This window comes from Coregonus lavaretus, assembly GCF_964263955.1.
Source record: "Coregonus lavaretus genome assembly, chromosome: 40".
NCBI lineage: Eukaryota > Metazoa > Chordata > Actinopteri > Salmoniformes > Salmonidae > Coregonus > Coregonus lavaretus.
In genome coordinates, this window is record NC_140027.1 from 12,311,704 (window position 1) to 12,333,408 (window position 21,705).

Genomic DNA, 21,705 nt, shown 5'->3' on the forward strand with positions numbered 1-21,705 from the left:
GGGTATGCTTGTCTTCAGCCAGGACTATGGAGTTTTTTTTGGATAAAAATAAACATTAGAGTATTTTGTGTAGACGTTGACAAAAAAATGACATTTAAATCCATTTGAATCCCACTTTGTAACACAACAAAAAAAGTCAAAGGTTGCAAACACTTTCTGAAGGCACTGAAGCCCTTGTCTTCTAAGACAACAAGAATGACAGAAGATAAGCTGCATGTAGTTGACGAACAAATAGCCTACCAAAATGTCGGCAATTCTAAGAAGAAACATAGGCCTATGTAAATTAGGCATAAAAAAAAGATTGTGCACACCCTGTCAAAATATTGTTCCTGCATTTTCTGTATTTGCGAGTTAGGGTGCGGTGTGGGCCTCAGATTTTCACTTTATCACATATAGTAGGGCGGTTGCGGATGGGTTATTAGCAATTGCGGGCTGGTGCAGGTTAACAAAAATATGACCCGCACATCACAAGTGTATAAGGTGCTCTGTGCTGACGTTATAGACTAGGGCTTTTAAACTTCGAATGTGTATTTAGTTACAAGACCAGTGGCTGCATTGACCGCACAGAGCAGACAGAGTAGAGTTAAAGTACTAATTAGATTACAGCAAGACATTATGGCATCAACGTTCAACATTTTCAAGCAGACGAGCTCCACTTTTCCAAAATCATTGATAACACACAGACTATAATGTTTAAAAGCATTTTAATGACATCGCACATATTTGAGAGAGAGAGAGAGAGAGAGAAAACAAAAGTCTACAGGTGCAGTTTCATACATCAGAAAGAAGGGTCAATGTTCTATATATGCCCAAAGACCCAGGCATTGCAAAGAAATTCATTCCTATTACATCATTTCTGATTGTGCAGTAAGATGTTGTTGTTTTTTCAATACAATAGATACAGTGACAAAGAAATGCACACTATGTATCAAATAGAAGGATAACCTAGCAAAAATGATAATGTGCAGTGCTAGAGCCAACAAGCAAGCAACCTTTTTTTGAGGATTACCTTTTTTTTGCAGTAAATGCTGAATTTCCACGTTTCCATTTAACATCAATGCTTTAAAGTGTTTATTATACATACTGATTTTATAATCTGTAGCCAACTATAATTATTTGGAAACATATATTATGATGCAACTCAAGAGGGACAAAAGTAAACAAACAAAGGAAAAACATGTACAAAAAAAAATTACTGGTCCATCATATAAAACATTATTCCATGAGGAAATAATTTCAAGACATTCATCTTGTTTCAATTACAGGTGTATTATTAGGCTTATCTTGACCTAAAAAGACATGCGCTTATTGATATTACTGGCTAACTATGCCCTTTTGGAGCCTGATATTTTCTTGAGGTTGTTTGTTTCAAATTTAAACTCAAGTAGGAATCATAGTAAATGATGTTGGAAAGTTTCATTACATTTTTTATTCAATATGTGTATGTGCAGTCACAAAAAAATTAATTATTTTGAAGCACTGTTGTCTCCCTTTCCAACAGCAAAAAGAGAATGCAGGCCTGCCTCTTGAAGACACCCTCACAAAATTGAGGAAATGTTTAAATACTCAGACCCATCTGAACAAAACACAATGACAAGGGAAAAGCACAAAAACACACAAAACAATTTTTACAAGTAAAAAATCAACTTAAAAAAAATAAAATGGTCCTCATGATATTACCAAATCAATTTCATGATGGAACCTGCCCCATACACCTTGACACTCTTAACAAAGTACAAATGTTTATTTTACATTTGTATTTCAAGTCTCATCAATCCTTTTACCCAATTCAAGGAAAATTAGGCACAGCATGTGGTGTATTTGAGCTGGAATATCATTGTGGCTGGGCAGACAAAAATGAAACAGAAGGAAAGAAAAAAAAAACAATACTGCACTAATAAAAAACTGAATGTCTTCATTGCTGAGAAACTTTATAGTTTTTTCTTGCTGAAGAGGCTGAATCGCTTCTCCTTGTCCTTCTCCTTGTCTTTCTCCCGCTTGACTGGGCTGGATTCGGTGGTGAGGGTGACGGTGGCGGGCAGGGTCTGGGCTCGGTTCGACGCCGGAGTGCTCTGGTTGCTGGGCGTAATCGATACCTTGTCAGGTGTCCCCGCATTCAGAATGGCCTGGATCCATGTGCTCATCTCCTCCTGTAAGGAATCATTGAAAGGTCAGTTTCCTAAACACTTTCTAGCTAATGTGGCGCTTTCTCTGTCTCAAAAACCCAGCTCCACAGCAGCGAGAGAATGGCAATTGAAAATATCTATGTTTAGAAGTGAATGAAATTTGCCAAATAAGTACTTTTATTTTCTACGAGTGGACTGAGTCTGGGTCGTTATGAGATATAAAATGCCACTTTAGCTTGGGCATTTTTGGGAAACTCATTCTAGAACAACTAGCCCAAGAATTAGGTTGGGTAGTCAAGACCAGGGCCTCTATTCAAAAGTTGTTGCTCATTTGTTTCACAGTATACCCACTGTTTTGTTTTGGCCTACTAAAACAATCTTTAACACGATTACACTGAATGTTAGACAAAGGAAACAGACGTACTTCATCTTTGGCTTGGAAGAGATACTCATTTCCATCCGTAACTCTGAAAAAAAGGAAAGAAATGTTGGTAACTTTATAAACATATATATTTGAGATTCAAAAGAGATATGGATAGCAACATTTACTAAACAATGTTTCATTCTGAAATGGCAGTCATTAAGCTGAACTGGTTCAAACAAAATTAACTAGAGCATTAAGAAATCAGATTTAGACTGAAGCAGATAGCGTAATGAAGTGCAACTGACAGGATCCACTTCTGGGGTGATTCTGGAAGAGGGAACTTGAACACAACTCTCATTTTTATATATTTTTTTACATGCGCTATCTTAACCTGAGTTTGAAGACATGCTTCTTTTTTTTGTAATCCATGGCTACATCACACACAGCCCCCATTAGACTGATCGGAATCGCGTTGTGGTAGGGGATGCCTTGACCAGCAGCCTTGTTGTCTTTGTAGAAGCCCATTTCCTGATTGTTGATAACGCAGTACACGTTATGCCAGGATCTGAAAAAGAGACCCCAATGAGTCATTGTAAGCCTGGGATGTACTGTATAACACAAGTTAACTTCCTTAAAATAATATATTTTATATAAAAATAAACGGTATAATTAAATTACTTCTTCCAAACAATGCTATTTTGATTCTCTCTTTTGATCCAGTTCCCCTTGTTCACCATACCTGCTTGAGGCCTTCTTGTTGTGTCCCTCCCACTCATGCTTGCGGTGCAGGAAGCCCTCCAGCTGAGCTGCAGGCAAATCCGGGTTCTGGGTCGGCAACATGGAGGACAGGCTGCCCTTTCCCCGCCGGCTGGCTGTGGGCGAGGGAATGGGGCTCGGATCCTTTGAGTTCTGCTCTGCCACTCCATTCATGATCTCAACTCCGTCCACGCCATTCTGAGAGTGAGAGAGAGTGAGAGTGAGTGAGAGAGAGAGTGTGAAGCCCCCATCATGCCTTAAAACTAGAGATAATATGCTTAAAACGCTAATAGCTAATTTTGGTTTTTGGACAAAGAATCCTGACTGAGTAGGCCTCTTGTTGCCTCGGGCTGTGATTGAGCCCTAGACCTGTTGGAGTGTTGGAACACACTGAGCCATGAGCTTCTGTCTACATCCATGAGAGCCTGTGCGCATGGACTACTCGTCGGCTGTGAACGGAGAAGCGAAATAAGTCATAAGTCATTACAGCAGCCTCGAATGATGCTGACATCTAAACTATAATTTCCCCCTCCAGAAATGAGCCCAATATAACATATTGGTCCATATTATCAGGCAAGTGTGCTATTTAGCAATAAGCATTATCACCTGATGTAGCCCACCTGATGCAACATAGTGGCTATGAATAAATAAGCTGAGGCGTTGCCCATCTGCATTTACCCCATTGGGCTAATCATTAGCTAGATCAAAAAATATAAAGTCTAAACATTCGGCTATCTTGATGCTAGTTACAGCAACATATTAATGACTTGAATGTCCCAAGAAAATGTTCCACTGGCACTCAGCCAACCAAGGCTCATGTAGCCTACAGTGAATATACTGTTTGCCTACCAGTTACACCTGATCTGTGTTACATTTAGCCCCGGTCTTCCCTTTGCATTCATGGCAATTGGCGCCTGCTAATGCGCATAAACCATGCCGGTGCTAAAAACTCCCTTTCTAAAATGGTGCATTTGACTAATTTCTTGGATTTGAGAAATAAGTGTAGCCTAGTAACATTAGAAAGCTCAGTGATCCTCCTCTTTAAACAGTGGCCATCAAAACTGCTTTCAAAGGTGTTTTCCCGCGACTGCATTTAGAATGTTGTAGGCTACAATGACTGGGCATGCATATTTGTCTTCCTGTGCGGCACTCGCAATTTCAATGCGCCTCGAGAGGAATATTATTTTCTCGCATAAAATGCGACCGACAGGCAGAACAATTGAATAGGTAAACTATTATACTATGGGGTTGTCTGATTTTGCTGCTGCTTACTCGTGTTGTTGGCTGTGGAAAATTAAATCTGGACAACACATTTTCCATTAGATCATTCAAATAACGAAAGGTGTCTCAGCTCTGCCTGACTCTCATTTGGATCATAACACCACTAAAAGGCTAAAATGAATGTCCACATATGTTTAAAATGATGACTATGTAAAATGAAACAGTACTGATCCACGAGTAGATTAAACATGTATTTTTCATTCTAGTATGCACTTTGTGACAAACTTATTTGTAAGACAGTTATACAAATACAATTGGGTTAATTCAGTATTTCTGTCAGGTCTTTGCAATGGTAAAAAAAAATGTATATAGAGAGCAAAGCATTGTCATTGACTAAGCTTCGTGACAGAAGATTATGAATCAGATGTGAGATCATGTACAACCACTGAAAGGTGTTGTTTGGAGAGCTCAATAAAACCTTAGAGAGAAGCTAAAGGAATGGATGGGAAACTTTAAAAAGCTGCCAATTTATGTACTGCTTGACAGAACACACCACATAATGATGCATTGGTGGAGAATGATAGAGAAGAATATATGTAGAGAATGTGTCTGTTGAAGAGGCATGAGCAAACTCCATTCTGCCACTCCATAACCACTTCACTCTTGTCAAAACACATTATCTTTGACCAAGGGTCCTTCTGGTCTCAACAACAATAAAACATCCTTTGCACTACTTGGCTGTTGTTCTGCTAAACCAATCGACAGGTGTTATTACGCAATAGGTCGTTTTGAGTTGTCATCATTGTTGGTAATTAGTGCCGGCCCTAGCCTTTTGGGGTGCCCTAAGCGAGATTTGGTTGTGGGCAAAACATTTTAGTGCCCCCCCCTCCTATTGGCGCATTGTAGCATACGTTTGCATATTTCTGTTAGGGAACGCCTACGCTGTGAAGTGTGCGTGTGCAATAACTCAATTCACCTTTGCACTCCTTCTAAACAATGTAAATTTTTTAAACATTAGCAAAGGCTAAGGTCTACAAAACTTAGTCCACTCTGTTTGTAACAGATTCTAGTTTTGGGAACAGAAAACTGTATTTAGATCAAATGTTTAATCGATGAGAAAATGTGCAGAATGTCGGCCAAAATTCATCTTGTTCCAGCTTCTCCCACTGCCAGACACTTGGCTTCCTCTCCCTACCATGAGTGGAAACGCCAAGCGGATGCTTCACATTTATACATCCGGTGAAATATCTGTCTCATTGTTCTATCTGTGATGATATGGTGTGTGGTCCTCCCACTACGACTCGGGAAACAATGCAATTTACTAGGTTACAGATGAAATAATTTATGATGGACTTCACAGGGTGGTGAAGTGCCCGGTGATCTTGATGCTCCTTTTCCAATAAATATTGAGGGTCTGATTCTGGTGACAATGATGATCGATGCTTGACTGCCATTTGACCAGTAAAAATACTCTTGCTCTTATCCATAATAATCTCATCATGTAGACTAGCCTACCTGCACTGTATCTGTTGGCTAGAGCGCACGTGCCAAGAGCAGAGTAGGCACATTTGCTATTTAAAGCAACAGTTTTTGTGACAAAACTACAGGTAGAGTTGAAAAGGCGATGGAAACACATTTAACTTTTTTTATTCGGTACATTAAAACTTAAGCTATTTTTTTTTGTGTGCACTATGTCATCACGCACTGATTTTTATCCACAACAAGTCAATTTGGTGGAAACACACCACTGGTAGGAAAATGCGCTTGTTTTCTTTATGCAGATTTTAGAATATTTGCATGAAAATCTGTAGCCAATTGGATGGAAACCTAGCTAGTAACTGCCATAACAAGAGAAAAACTACTGATGCACAACCACGTTTCTAAATTGCACCTTGTGTATTCTACTATTCTAACTCTCAACAGTAAGTTGAGACCCTGTCTGAGTTCCTACAAAAAATTAAATACTGTATATATATATATATTTTATTATTTTTGGTCGGGAGCGACCACTTATGTTGCTTATGCCTGGAGCCGGACCTGTTGATAATGTCAACCTGAGGCCAACAAGCATTTTGTCGGTGTTTTTAAGGACAAAAATGACCTAAAGCTTAAAGTTCCGCATAATTATCAAAGCACAGTAACTGTGGTAGAGATCTATTCTTATGTAGCAGACCTGGGTTTAAATACATATGTATTTGATTATTTGTTATGTAAATACTTATTTTCTGTTTATTTGAGTACTTTAAAATAGTGTGGCCCGAATCAACTACTGCTATTGGAAGTATTTTAAAGTATTTTAAAATAATTTCCAATAAATAGCCTACTATTTGAAAGTATTTTCAAATAGCAGGTATGGTGAACAAGGGGAACTGGATCAAAAGAGAGAATCAAAATAGCATTGTTTGGAAGAAGTAATTTAATTATGCCGTTTATTTTTATATAAAATATATTATTTGAAGGAAGTTAACTTGTGTTATCTGTAGCTCAGCTGGTAGAGCACGGCGCTTGTAACGCCAGGGTAGTGGGTTCGATCCCCGGGACCACCCATACACAAAAATGTATGCACGCATGACTGTAAGTCGCTTTGGATAAAAGCGTCTGCTAAGTGGCTTATTATACTTATTTCAAATACTATTTTCAAATGCCTGGGTTACATGCATGGAAGTGTATTTGAGTTTTCAAATACTTTCCAAGTGTACTTCCAAATACATTCCAATAATCAACTACTTGTCTTTTCAAATATATTTTTTAAATAAATATTTACTTTGAAATGTCTTTGAAAGTAATTCAAATACCCTAAATAGTATTTGAACCCAGGTCTGCACTGTAATACCATTCCAATGCACTAGGTTTGATATCAATCAAGAACAATTATTTCGATAGACAAACACATTTTTCTCTTAGGGGCATCTTTACACTTCTCACTAATAACGCCTTTCAGATCAAATATATTGCATTTAAATAAATCAAACAATGAGTATTAACAGACATTGCTGCTTCACTGATCTACATATACTTGGGTCTTAGTTTGTAGTTAGTAGTGATTCAGGAATTACTGGGATGACAGGGAAGCGCAGGACAAAATGCAGATTGTGGGCTGGTAAGAATGAACCTACACAAGAGGTGGCCATGACAGCAGTGGCGTCATGCACCAACATTAATTATTATTATAACTTGAAGGGACATGGATGGCACCAAAATAATGTAATTCATATTTCATATATACCATTTTTCAAAATATTAATATTTCATTATTCAGCTTTAATGCAATGATGTTTTCTGGGAAATGGCTCAGATGCAAACGATGCACCTTAGGTGAGATGTAACAATGTAAAGATCTGAGAAGTAAGGCCCTAGTCAGTCCATCCTTCCATATCCTTTTCTGTACATAATGCCCTGAATCTATTCTACAACGCCCGGAAACCTGCCCCTTTTTTTCTCTGTACCCAACGCAGTAGAAGACCAGTACATAAAGCCTTTACCCATATCCTTATTCTACTCCTCCTCTGTTCCTCTGGTGATGTAGAGGTTAACCCAGGCCCTGTAGCCCCCAGTATCACTCCTACTCCCCAGGTGTTATCATTTGTTGACTTCTGCAATCGTAAAAACCTTGGTTTCTTGCATGTTAATATCCGAAGCCTCCTTCCTAAATTTGAGTTATACACTGCGTTAGCACACTCTGCCAACCCTGATGTTCTAGCAGTGTCTGAATCCTGGCTTAGGAAGGCCACCAAAAATTCTGAAATGTCCATCCCCAACTACAACATTTTCCGTCTCGATAGAACTGCCAAAGGGGGTGGGGTTGCAATCTACTGTAGAGATAGCCTGCAGAGCTCTATCGTACTATCCAGGTCTGTGCCCAAACAGTTTGAGCTTCTACTTCTAAAAATCCACCTTTCCAGAAATAAGTCTCTCACTGTTGCCGCTTGCTACAGACCTCCCTCAGCCCCCAGCTGTGCCCTGGACACCATATGTGAATTGATTGCCCCCCATCTATCCTCAGAGTTCGTACTGCTTGGTGACCTAAACTGGGATATGCTTAACACCCCGGCCAACCTACAATCTAAACTAGATGCCCTCAATCTCACACAAATTATCAACGAACCTACCAGGTACAACCCTACATCTGTAAACATGGGCACCCTCATAGATCTCATCCTGACAAATTTACCCTCTAAATACACCTGCGCGGTCTTCAACCAGGATCTCAGCGATCACTGCCTTATTGCCTGCGTCCGTAATGGGTCCGCGATCAAACGACCACCCCTCATCACTATCAAACGCTCCCTAAAACACTTTAGCGAGCAGGCCTTTCTAATTGACCTGGCCCGGGTATCCTGGATGGATATTGACCTCATTCCGTCAGTAGAGGATGCCTGGTTGTTCTTTAAAAGTGCTTTCCTCTCAATCTTAAATAAGCATGCCCCACTAAGAACAGATATAGCCCCTGGTTCTCCTCAGACTTGACTGCCCTTGACCAGCACAAAAACATCCTGTGGCGTACTGCATTAGCATCGAACAGCCCCCGTGATATGCAACTTTTTAGGGAAGTCAGGAACCAATATACACAATCAGTTAGGAAAGCAAAGGCTAGCTTTTTAAAACAGAAATTTGCATCCTGTAGCACTAACTACAAAAAGTTTTGGGACACTGTAAAGTCCATGGAAAATAAGAGCACCTCCTCCCAACTGCCCACTAACACTGAGGCTAGGAAACACTGTCACCACCGATAAATCTACAATAATCGAGAATTTCAACAAGCATTTTGCTACGGCTGGCCATGCTTTCCACCTGGCTACCACTACCCCGGCCACCAGCTCTGCACCCTCCGCTGCAACTTGCCCATGCCCCCCCCCCCTTCTCCTTCACACAAATTCAGACAGCTGATGTTCTGAAAGAGCTAAAAAGTCTGGACCCCTACATAGACAATCTGGACCCTTTCTTTTTAAAATTAGCCGCCGAAATTGTCGCAACCCCTATTACTAGCCTGTTCAACCTCTCTTTCGTAACGTCTGAGATCCCCAGAGATTGGAAAGCTGCCGCGGTCATCCCCCTCTTCAAAGGGGGTGACACTCTAGATCCTAACTGTTATAGACCTATATCCATCCTGCCCTGCCTTTCTAAAGTATTTGAAAGCCAAGTTAACAAACAGATCACCGACCATTTCGAATCCCACCGTACCTTCTCCGCTATGCAATCCGGTTAACGAGCTGGTCATGGGTGCACCTCAGCCACGCTCAAGGTCCTAAACGATATTATAAACGCGATCGATAAAAGACAGTACTGCGCAGCCGTCTTCATCAACCTGGCCAAGGCTTTCGACTCTGTCAACCTCCGCATTCTTATTGGCAGACTAAATAGCCTTGATTTCTCTAATGACTGTCTCGCCTGGTTCACCAACTACTTCTCAGATAGAGTTCAATGTGTCAAATCGGAGGGCCTGTTGTCTGCACCTCTGGCCGTCTCTATGGGCGTGCCACAGGGTTCAATTCTCGGGCCGATTCTATTCTCTGTGTATATCAATGATGTCGCTCTTGCTGCTGGTGACGCTCGGATCCACCTCTATGCGGACGACACCATTTTGTATACATCTGGCCCTTCATTGGACACTGTGTTAACAAACCTCCAAACGAGCTTCAATGCCATACAACACTCCTTCCGTAGCCTCCAACTGCTCTTAAACACTAGTAAAACTAAATGCATGCTCTTCAACCGAACGCTGCTTGCACCCGCCCACCCGACTAGAATCACTACTCTTGGCGGGTCTGACCTAGAGTATGTGGACAACTACAAATACCTAGGTGTCTGGTTAGACTGTAAACTCTCCTTCCAGACTCACATTAAGCATCTCCAATCAAAAGTTAGATCTAGAATCGGCTTCCTATTTCGCAACAAAGCCTCCTTCACTCATGCTGCCAAACATGCCCTCGTAAAACTGACTATCCTACTGATCCTTGACTTCGGCGATGTAATTTACAAAATAGCCTCCAACACCCTACTCAGCAAATTGGATGTAGTCTATCACAGTGCCATCCGTTTTGTCACCAAAGCCCCATATACTACCCACCATTGTGACCTGTACGCTCTTGTTGGCTGGCCCTCACTACATATTCGTCGCCAAACCCACTGGCTCCAGGTCATCTATAAATCACTGCTAGGCAAATCCCCATCTTATCTTAGCTCACTGGTCACCATAGCAACACCCACCCGTAGTCTGCGCTCCAGCAGGTATATCTCATTGGTCATCCCCAAAGCCAACACCTCCTTTGGCCGCCATTCCTTCCAGTTCTCTGCTGCCAATGACTGGAACGAACTGCAAAAATCTCTGAAGCTGGAGACTCTTATCTCCATCACTAACTTTAAGCGTCAGTTGTCAGAGCAGCTTACCGATCACTGCACCTGTACACAGCCTTTCTGAAATTAGCCCACCCAACTACCTCATCCCCATATTGTTATTTATTTTGCTAATTTGCACCCCAGTATCTCTATTTGCACATCATCTTTTGCACATCTATCATTCCAGTATTATACGAAATTGTAACTATTTTGCACTATGGCCTATTTATTACCTTACCTCCCTAACTTACTACATTCGCACACACTGTATATATATTTTCTGTTGTATTTTTGACTTTATGTTTTGTTTACCCCATATGTAACTCTGTGTTGTTGTTTTTATCGCACTGCTTTGCTTTATCTTGGCCAGGTCGCAGTTGTAAATGAGAACTTGTTCTCAACTGGCTTACCTGGTTAAATAAAGGTGAAATAAAAATAAAATAAAAAAATTGGTCCTAAAAGCTGGCATATTTTTGGTGGTAAGCTTTGGAGCAGTAACTTACCTGTGGGGAATCCTGGTCCGAGGGCAGTCCGTTCTGCAGTCTGTTCTCTACTCCACTGTGGAGAATATACAGTAGAAAGGGATCATCAGGAAACGAATCAGCGAAGTTGAGTAAGTATGCATGAGCTACCTAACAACTTGCCTGTGGTGATTTTCGTAGCTAACTTGATTTACTTGAAAGTGTCACAACTGTTTGACAGTCAATCTTCTAAACAAAATATGTCAGTGTTTCCCAAGCTCGGTCCTGGGGACCCAAAGGGGTGCACATGTTGGTTTTTTGCCCTAGCACTATACAGCTGATTCAAATAATCTAAGCTTAATGATGAGTTGATTGTTTAAATCAACTGTGTAGTACATTTACATTTACATTTTAGTCATTTAGCAGACGCTCTTATCCAGAGCGACTTACAGTTATTATTTTTTGTAAAAAAAAAAAAATCCATACTGGCCCCCCGTGGGAATCGAACCCACAACCCTGGCGTTGCAAACGCCATGCTCTACCAACTGAGCTACATCCTAGGGCAAAAACCAAAACATGCACCCCTTGGGGTCCCCAGGACAGAGTTTGGGAAACACTGAAATACGTAAAAGGAAGCACTTTGTTATCTGGGTCTTTGAGATAAGTAACATACTACCATTAGCTACGATGGCTTTGGGAAACACACCCTGGTCTGTTTCTTTACCAACACCACTACACTTACCTCTGCAGTGGTGAGTCCTGCGCCGGTAAAGGCTCCGGCGAAGGGGGTTTTCGCATTCTCTCTTCTTCCTCTTGCTGTCTTCTCACTTCCAATAACTCCAACTGGAAGAACAAGACACAACGGAACCTCAGTCTCATTTTACCACCTTTATCTGAGTAAATTAATCTGGCAATACCACCTTCAAAGAGTGATGGGTCACACTTCAATTTTAACGTTGGCTATTTACCTGGGACATAAAGACGTGAAAAATGGTAGCTAATTTAATTACCTAATGATTACATTGTAGTTTCTTTGGAATTCATTGGAACATGCAAAACTTTGTACCAATTATTACCAATTATGTTGAATAATTTGAACGCACCAGATTATATTATTACAACATAATCTTTCATGAAATACTGGGTAAATACTATAATGACATGCAGTTAACATGCAGTTAACACTAGGTGTCAATGTTAGTACGTGAACTTGAATAATTGACTAGCACAAGATTGCTGTTCACTAAACAATGTTTTCTTATTGAAACCTTATGAACATTACAAATACCCACTGGAATAGGACTGAAAATGTAACTGTCTATGAGTAAGACTAATGTCTATCAGTAAGAATCGTTTTACCATAAACATTCGTGACACATGTGACAGAAGAATTGCAACCCGCCAAAACACTCACCGTAGTCAACCTCTCCAGCGCTGAGAAGCGCTCCTCCCAAGTGGCGGCCGACTTCTCGAACGCCTCGTGCCTCTTGATCAGTTTCTCCACCTCGTCCACGCTCTGCCCCAACTCACGGCCGAACAGGTATGGTTCCTGTCCCAGCAGCCACGCCTCTGCCACCCCTGCATCCCTCCCAAACTGGTGAACTTCCAAAACTAGACCATGCAGAGCAAAGAGAGGAAAGACACAGGGGAAAGAGACAGAGAAGAAAGTCAGCAGGGAAAATTGGAAGAGAGAAGGCCCAACTGAAATTGTTTCCTTTCAATGTTGTAGCTAACTTATGGCCTCTGGCATGGGGGAACGGGTAACCTGAGCATTCATGACTAACATCCCCCCCCTCCCCAAACAGAAACACTCACTGTCCACTTTAGCCCACGAGCATTAGTTATCAGCAGAGCCAATGTGGTCTCAGAGCATTTCATATCATTCTGTACGTAAATCCGAGACACTCCATTTAGTATGATATGTTACGTTTCATATGGTATGTATTAATTTGTCGATGTCCATCATCCATTTTGTATGATATGTTACAAATTAAAATGTGTATGATATGTTACGAATTGCAATTCGTACAATATGTTATGAATTGCAATTCGTACAATATGTTACGAATGTCAAAAACATACAATATGTTACGAATTTGCTAAACATATACAGTGAGGGAAGAAAGTATTTGATCCCCTGCTGATTTTGTACGTTTTCCCACTGACAAAGAAATTATCAGTCTATAATTTTAATGGTAGGTTTATTTGAACAGTGAGAGACAGAATAACGACAAAATAATCCAGAAAAACGCATGTCAAACATTTTATAAATTTATTTTGCATTTTAATGAGGGGAATAAGTATTGATATAAGCAATGACGTGTATAAACCCCGGATTGCGATTGCTATTTAATGGCCAACGTGAGGCTTTGAAGCCATCGGCCTCCATAGGAATGAATGGATACAGTATTTCAATAAAATGTTTAAGGCAAAATTACATGTATTTAAGTACTTCTTTGTTGTGGGGACAGTAACATTAGTACTCTCCCCAAAAAATGTTTTTAGGGAATATGTTTATAGTTTTTTTTTATATTTTTTATTTTCATGTTCAGTTTACTAAACATAATTTTTATGAATGCATTAAGGTGTCTGTAATAGAATATACTTGTCAAAAATAAATGTAGACATACAAAAATTGATTTCTATAGCTTCCAAAATCTTTTTTTTAATGGAGGGAGGAGGAGTACCAAAATGTCTGCTCAGTGGCTTCAAAACAGTGCCCTGTTAGTCATCTAGGGTTAATACATATAATTAATTGCATGTCACAATACAATGACAAATCACATTTGTCCAGTGGGACTGGATATGCCCAACTAGTGACAAGATTCCATCCAATAGCATATGGGAAAGTATGAATGAAAATCCTTACTCAGTCTTAACCACTCCCGTCGGTCCTCCCACTTGTCAATCATGTCTTTCCTCTTGTCCATCAACTGTAGTAACTTATCTTTGATCTAAACAGAGGACAGAGCAACACATTATTATATTTTAACATTGGGTATCATCACATACAAACAATGCAATACACTAAAACCTGAAGAGGCTACAATGCGGTAGGGTCATTCCAAGAAATGAGTGCCTTTGATATTTTAAGTAGAAATGATGCACCAATATTGAATTTTAAAAGCCTGAAGTGCCCTTTAATAAAGATTTTAATATGAATAAAGACTTGCTAAAGTGCGAAGATTCAGCATTTTGACATCCCTCTGTGCACCCTCTGTGACTTCCAGGAAGATTTTAACCCACTTCACCCCAACATTTCTCCAGGTTCATTGTAAAGCCCTAGTTATTTGTTTCTTTGACAAAGTTATTTCTGAAGATTATTATTGATTTTATATGATTAGTGATTCATTTTAAGCTTTAAAAAAAACCTGTCCCTCATTTGAATGTCAACCGTGTTATGTGAACTGAACTCTTGTTTTAATATGGTGAAACTATTTCTTAAAAATATCAAAATCAAAAGAAACATTGAACATCTAATACTCAAATCATAGTGTAAAAGCAGGTGAGATGGTTCTACTCTTTTTGGCCATTTTCTGGTGTTTTGTGGTGGAAAACTGAGTGGGTCGAGCATAACACGTCAACCCAGTTAAATATTTTTTTGTGAAACTTGCATTCAATTGCACCTCCCTGTTGCATATAACAAGCTTCCATTTCCCCTGTCACAATGGGATTTATGGCTGATTTAAGATGAAATCGCCAACCCTGTTACTTTATTTGGCACTTAATAGGCACTTACTATAGTCGTTTTTTCATTTAACCTTTTGAGATGTAAAAACATGTTTTTTATTAAGTGGAAGCTCTTAATGACAGAATGTTAAAATTACGTGAAATCCAAAGTTTATTTTCACCAGGTTACACATCTCAAAAGGCACCAAATTAGTAGAACAATCCAGTAACATAGGGCTGTCAAATTAATTTCCCCAAAGGGACCATTTAAGTACTGGCAAAACAATATGGTGGAACCTCATCATTAGGCTGGCTTTCACCTGGTCAGTTCATTCAGAGCAGGGCAAAGAAAGAAAGGAGACGAGGACATATTTCAATTGAGAAAGAGCAGTGGTCTGCAAATGGCTCATGGGCTGCCCTGCAGTAGCATAGCATTGGTTTGGCTATGGAACTTACCTCCTCTGATGCATAGTGCTTTCTGGCTAGCAGAGACTTGCCCAACTCGATGCAGGCGGTGAAGCTGTCGTTGCGGGCGTCGATCTCAGCCTTGATGCCCTGGTGGTTGTTCATCAACAACTCCACCGAGGACACATCCCTGTCCAGAGAAAGGAGAACACACACACACACGCACGTACACACGTACACACACACACACACACACAGATCAGGATATCAGTATACAAATTAGAATAGGCATTTCAGTTTACCTCCTGAATTGACTGAATTGAAATGGAATTGAACCCAACCTAGCAAAGTACAAGACTAATTTACCTTGGATTCTCCTGGGCTTCAATGAGACGGATGACGTCCTCCATCCACAGCATGAGGTCGCGCACCATGCTGAAGAAGCGGAATTTGTCGCCCGTGTCCAGGAGGTGGACCCTACGGCCGTCGCAGGCCTCCAGCAGGGTATTCCAGGCCTCCAGCACCTCGCTCTCCCTCCGCTGGATGTCGTCTGCCTTGTCGCCGGCGTAGGCTGACTGGAGGCGGACGGCATCCTCCTGCAGCTGCCTCACCTGAAGGTCCGAGCACAAGTCGCTTTAATGCGTTTTATTCTACAATTACGCTACCTTCCGCTGCCTGGTATTTACATTAAATTACAGGCTATGTGTAATTAACAGGTTAATAATTACTAGTGATGTGCACTGATATTGAAAATCTATATTGATATTGGTTTAAAAAAATGAACCGATATCATATCGGTTTAATGAATAACATTGCAACTGTGTGATTGTTTCATTTTCTGTTCATTTCCATGGCTTTGTGAAGCTCAGACAACGGCTTGCTGATTGCCCGTTAGGATTGCCATCTGGGGGCCAGTTTGAATCCAATGGGAAGCCAATTGGTGACCCATCAGCAGACAGTTAAGTATGCTAGGATGAGAGCCTGTGAGAGGGTTTTGTGTCTGCAAGAACAGTCATGTGTCCTCTTTTACATAATAGTGTAGGTTATCAATATCAATATCATATTGAATTATCAATATTGGTGCCCACTACTAATAATAACATGACATTTCATTTTTGGAGTATTCGGCAGTGCAGTGAGCTACAGGGATATATTAGCTATGTACATTATCTACCTGTGTTCCCAGGGCCTGGATGTCGTGCTCGAAGGTGGTGTGCATCCGCTGCAGTGTCTCCACCGTGTTCTGGTCACGTCCCACCTCCTCGGGAAGCTTCTTGTGTTTGTCCAGGATGCGGCCCAGGATCTCCTTGGCGTCGTGGTAGAACTTGTGTAGCTCGTAGGAGGCGGCCAGAATCTGTGTACGCGTGTCGATGAGCTCCAGCAGGTCAGCCCAGGCCTCGTTGAGGCCGTCCTTCCACTCGGCCACCGTGGCGGCATCTGCGTGGCCCGCATTAATCAGCTCGTCGGCCAGGCGGTTGACGGCATCCACACGCTCCTGGCCGATGTTGCCTGTGTCGCGGGCAAACTCCCGGAAGCGTTCCTGGAGCATCTGTGGATGGATAGATGGATGGAGAGGAGGAGAATGAGGACCTTTAACACAATTATACACTGTACTGCCCTGTCTTGCCTACTAAAAGGTAATGGTGGTATCAAATGGACAGTACTGAAATCAGTCTATGGCCGCATTACAGACCATTTGCAAAGCAGTCACACACCAAAGCTCACAACACCTGGATAAGTGTTAAACATGTCAACCGTATCAATAGGATATTGAGATATGATGCCCAACTGCAATGTAGATGATGTGGCATTCAATTATTGGTCAAGTTGTGCAACAAGGCTGCTTTGCAGATGGTCTGGAATGCGGCCTATGTTTTCTCCACCTGACAGCACCAGGAGTGAGAGGGTGGGGTTTTGAAGTCAGGTGACGTAGCTTACAGTGACATGCTCGTAGTCCTGTCCCAGCTCATGAGATCCGGCCACCACCTCCCGCTCGGCGATCCACTGCTCCAAGTCGTCAACCTCGCGGTTGAGCTGGAACAGGCGGAACCTCTCGTCCAGTTTGCCCCGCCTCTCCTCAGACAGGTCCTTCATGCCAGCATAGAGCTTGTCCACCTGAGACTGACGCATGCCTATCCTCTCACTGCCCACACAAACAGAAATCAAAGAGTTCAATGATCAGTGGACGGGGTTAACAAGAGTCATCTTTTTTTTTTTTTTTTGCTAAGAAACATGTTCCAGCCCAATACTGACACCCCTGATCAAACTAATAAACTAGTCATGGTCTGCAATCAAGGCTTTCGTTAGTGAAATCAGGTCTGTTATGGTTATGCTGAAACATAAATATGCGTACACACTCCGGTTTAATGAATGCTTCACTCATAGAAATGCTATTACTGGATCGGACATTCCTATTCAGGTCAACGTTCCTTGACGGGCGGCCATATTAAGTGACATTCTATTTCTCTGGCTTCACTCTGGGCTCTCTCACTGACCTCTCTGGATGTCCTGCAGCTGTCAGGCCTCTGCTGGTCTTGGAGAGCTGATGGACTGTCTCAGCGTAGTCCTCCACCGACTGCTCCACTATCTGGTGCTTCTTCAGCATGGCTACGGAGCTCTGCTCATCCTAAGAGGGAAAGACACCTGTTTTAAGCGCTTTTGGGAATTCCATGTTAGAAGCAATATTATCAGTACAGCACACGCACGCACACATGCACGCACACAGGCACACACACAGTCAATATTCCTCACAGTGGGGAACACCCATGGCAAAAATATTATTTGTACAGCACCAAAACACTGTCAATAACAACACCCTAGTACCTTGGCCTTCTCCTCAGACATCATGTACAACTCCTGCTCGCTCATCCAGGCCTCAGCCTCGGCGGCATCAAAGTAGTACTTCTGGGCGTTGTGGGCCTCCTCCAGTCGGGCGTGACGCTTCTCTGTCTCCTCAATCATCAGGCCCCACAGCTGTTGCAGGTTGGCCAGGCGCTGGCGGATGGCCTCCACGGCCAGGCTGTCTTCCATCAGCAGGCTCTCGCTCCGCTCGAAAATGTCGTCAAACCGGGGCTGGTGTCCCTGGATCTCCTTCTGCAAGGTCTGAGAAAGGCATACAATACTTTTATTGCCCATTTCCATTGAAATTCATTTTGTAATGTCAGCAATACATTGAAATACTAGATACACAAAACCAATAGAGTACAATACAGTAGATGCACTTCAAGTAAGTAAGTAGTAAGTAAGTAAGCCTTGCCTGAACGGCTCAAAGGGCAGGAGCCCTATTTCTGTAGTGTACACTCCCTGGAGAGGACACCAATCTGTCGTTTCCCATATCTCAATTAAAACTCAGTAAGAGAGTGAAACTCTTTGCTAGGTATGATACCATTCAATATATTTGTTTAAATGACTTTGTAGGAATAAGATAACAGACCTATGCAGGCACTATCCGGACACCTTGTCAGTGACGTAGTGATAAAAAAGTGGGTAAATGCTGAACGCCAATCGAGATGTGACTAACACTGACACTAACAACGCTAATTTTGCTTATAAATAGGTGCATAAACGTATTCACAAATATATAATGGTGCTTAATTTGGGCCTAAGTGTGACTTCCTTGTAAAGTGACATGTTCAACCGATGACAAAAATACACATACCTGGTTTTTCTTGATAAGCAGTTGAACGGTCTGCAGGTTGTGACCATGATCTGTGGAGGTTGCAATTGGCATCCTCTCTTCGACCCAAAGCTAAAATGGACAAGCCAAATAGATTATTAAGTGCATTGAATGAAAGAACCAGAACAAATAAAGCACACACACAGGTTTGTTTTACTATCCTTGTGGGGACTAAACAATTCATTCCCATTCAAAATCTTATTTTCCCTAACCCCTAACCTAACCCTAACCCTAACCCTAACCCTAACCCTAACGTAGCAGGCGTAAAAGAAACGCCTGAAACTAGATCCCCTACATACTGGACGAGAAGGAAACAAACTGTTCAACCAATCCAGTAAATTTGGAGGAGGAGTTAAGATGGAGTGTCGCCTTGTTAACGTCCCAAACGTCCCCTGAAAACTGAAATGTCCCCACTTGTCCGAATTTTCCTTGTTTTACTATCAGAAAACCAAAAACACACACACACAAACACACACACAGTACGCCCCCAGGAGGCAGCTCAATCAACTATCAACTCACAATCTCATCCTCCACGTCCCGGTTGAACTGGTGGATCTCGCGGGAGGCCACCAGGAAGTTCTTTCTCTTCCTCAGCGGGTCCAGTAGCTCTTTGAACTTGTGCTCCACCATCTGTCTCTGGCCGTCCACCTCCTCTGTGTCCTTCCCTTCCTGGCTGAGGACCAGTGCCTGGCTCTGCAGCTCCACCACCTCCCTCTGACGGACCTCCACCTGGTTCTCCAATATCTAGGGGCCACCGGGGAGAGGGAGGAGAACATTTTGAAAACAGTGTTTCCCCTAGATGATGTTCCAGGCGGGGCCCAGGCCACTAAGTCAACATCCATGGCTTCTTAACCAAGATTTTCAGATGAGACCAATTGATGCCATAATTTTTTTCTTGTTTAAAACCAATTGAAGCCAATTTATTTAAATAATTATTATTATAATTTTGTATTATTATTTTATTAATGCCAACATTATTTATAAATTTGGTTACAACGACACATGCTCCACCATGTACAATACCTGCTGCTTCTTGAGCAGGATGTTGACGCTGGTCAGGTCTTTGCCGTAGTCGTCCGATTGAATCTGGCCCTCCAGGCCACCCAGCCACTTGTCCAGGTCGGCACAGCTCTGTGTGAACAGCTCGGCCTTGTTGGCGTCAAACAGGCCCTGGGCCTTGGCCTGGGTGGTGGACTCCAACTCTTCCCACATCTTCTGGAGGGCTGAGAGCTTCTCCTTAACCACCGACTCGGTCTCAGGCTTCTCCGACACCAGCTGCATCCCATCCTGGCGAGGAAAGAATCAGAATCACCTTTATTCGCCAAGTGAAATATGTATTTTATTGTCTTAAAATAATGTAATTTTAATGACAACATACACTTAGGAATACTTAAGAGATAACTGAGCATGTTAATTTCTTTTAATTGGAAGCGCTTATTAACTTCATTCATTTAGTACACAATGCAAAATCATCAAGACAGTGTGAATCTTATTTTGGTTTGCTAACCTTCTCAATCTTGTCCAGCCACTCCTTGTTGGACTGCAGCTCGGCCATGAAGGCCTGATGCTTGAGCCATTTGCTGTGGAGGTTCCTGGCCTCGTCGTACGACATGTCCTGGGCCGTGAGCATCTTCTCGTTGATCCACAGGGACAGCTGCACACACGCACACAAGGTAGGTAGGTCATTGGATTTGACTGCCTTAGACTGTGAAAGTAGTCTGTCACTATGCATACATTGCCACAAAATGTATTAAATGTAAAAACAGTAAGAGTAAGTATTCCTATTTTCATAGTATCAGGACTGATACCAATGTTAGACTCTTAGGGACGGTTTCCCACATCCAGATTAAGCATATTCCTGGACAAAAAAAAAGAGAATCTCTGTTGAAAGTGCTTTTTAATCCAAGAGTAGGCTTAATCTGGGTCCGAGAAAGACATGTTGGGCAGCAGACCTCTTGGCAATCCTGTAGGAACTTCTGAAGGTCCCGGTTATCCTTCAGCCTCATCAGTAGCTCCACAGCAGCCTCGCGGTTCTTCTTATGCCTGTGCAAATGTTGGGTAAACAGATTTGATAATGGATAATAGATCCCTTGTTAATTGTGACTACCACAAACAAGCTACCAGTTGTGTGTACCATACAGCAAATAGTAATAAAAGCCACTTGCTGGTTGTGTTGCAACTGGGTCTGTACCATTTCTGGAGATTTTCCTACAGATTTTTTTATATCACAATATGTATTACCAAGTAAATGCATAGATCAATTCCAAGTGTTGTACTGGCATTTGTGGTAGTTGTAAACCTAATAAGTGGGTGGTCACATATCTAACCATTGGTGGTATTCCGAGTAGTCTTTTTTCGCAGTCAAGCTGTGCAGGTAGCCTAGTGGTTAAGCGCGTTGGGCCAGTAACCGAAAGGTTGCTGGTTTGAATCCCCAAGGTGGACAAATCTGCTGCTCTGCCCTTGATCAAGGCAGTTAACCCCCAACAACAACTGCTGCCTGGGCGCCGATAACGTCGATTAAGGCAGCCCCCCGCACCTCTCTGATTCAGAGTGGTTGGGTAAAATAAAAAATTGATTTTGGTTGAATGCATTCAGTTGTGCAACTGACTAGGTATCCCATTTCCAGGAGATTGCTTTATCGTATTAATGTGCTTCCTGGGGCATTAAATACTCCAACAGGTGTTGTGAGAT

General features: G+C 41.9%; 1 protein-coding gene across 2 annotated transcripts in view; it reads right to left on the bottom strand.

The window, feature by feature from the left end:
* Nucleotides 1-687: 687 nt before the first annotated feature.
* The window catches only part of LOC311113757 (spectrin beta chain, non-erythrocytic 1-like), a 92,569-nt gene continuing 71,551 nt past the window's right edge, over nt 688-21,705 (bottom strand). For both annotated transcript variants that reach the window (XM_084157062.1, XM_084157063.1), the window contains 19 exons: nt 20,967-21,057; nt 20,522-20,668; nt 20,038-20,301; nt 19,534-19,758; nt 18,997-19,086; nt 18,162-18,440; nt 17,834-17,964; nt 17,277-17,481; nt 16,513-16,887; nt 15,705-15,949; nt 15,390-15,528; nt 14,134-14,218; nt 12,679-12,875; nt 12,007-12,107; nt 11,307-11,361; nt 3,230-3,444; nt 2,882-3,055; nt 2,551-2,593; nt 688-2,150 (listed from right to left, as the gene is read on the bottom strand). In XM_084157062.1, coding sequence (XP_084013188.1) covers nt 1,932-2,150; nt 2,551-2,593; nt 2,882-3,055; nt 3,230-3,444; nt 11,307-11,361; nt 12,007-12,107; nt 12,679-12,875; nt 14,134-14,218; nt 15,390-15,528; nt 15,705-15,949; nt 16,513-16,887; nt 17,277-17,481; nt 17,834-17,964; nt 18,162-18,440; nt 18,997-19,086; nt 19,534-19,758; nt 20,038-20,301; nt 20,522-20,668; nt 20,967-21,057 — 3,280 coding nt within the window. In that variant the 3' untranslated portion in view covers nt 688-1,931. The remainder of the gene's footprint in view (nt 2,151-2,550; nt 2,594-2,881; nt 3,056-3,229; nt 3,445-11,306; nt 11,362-12,006; nt 12,108-12,678; nt 12,876-14,133; nt 14,219-15,389; nt 15,529-15,704; nt 15,950-16,512; nt 16,888-17,276; nt 17,482-17,833; nt 17,965-18,161; nt 18,441-18,996; nt 19,087-19,533; nt 19,759-20,037; nt 20,302-20,521; nt 20,669-20,966; nt 21,058-21,705) is intronic.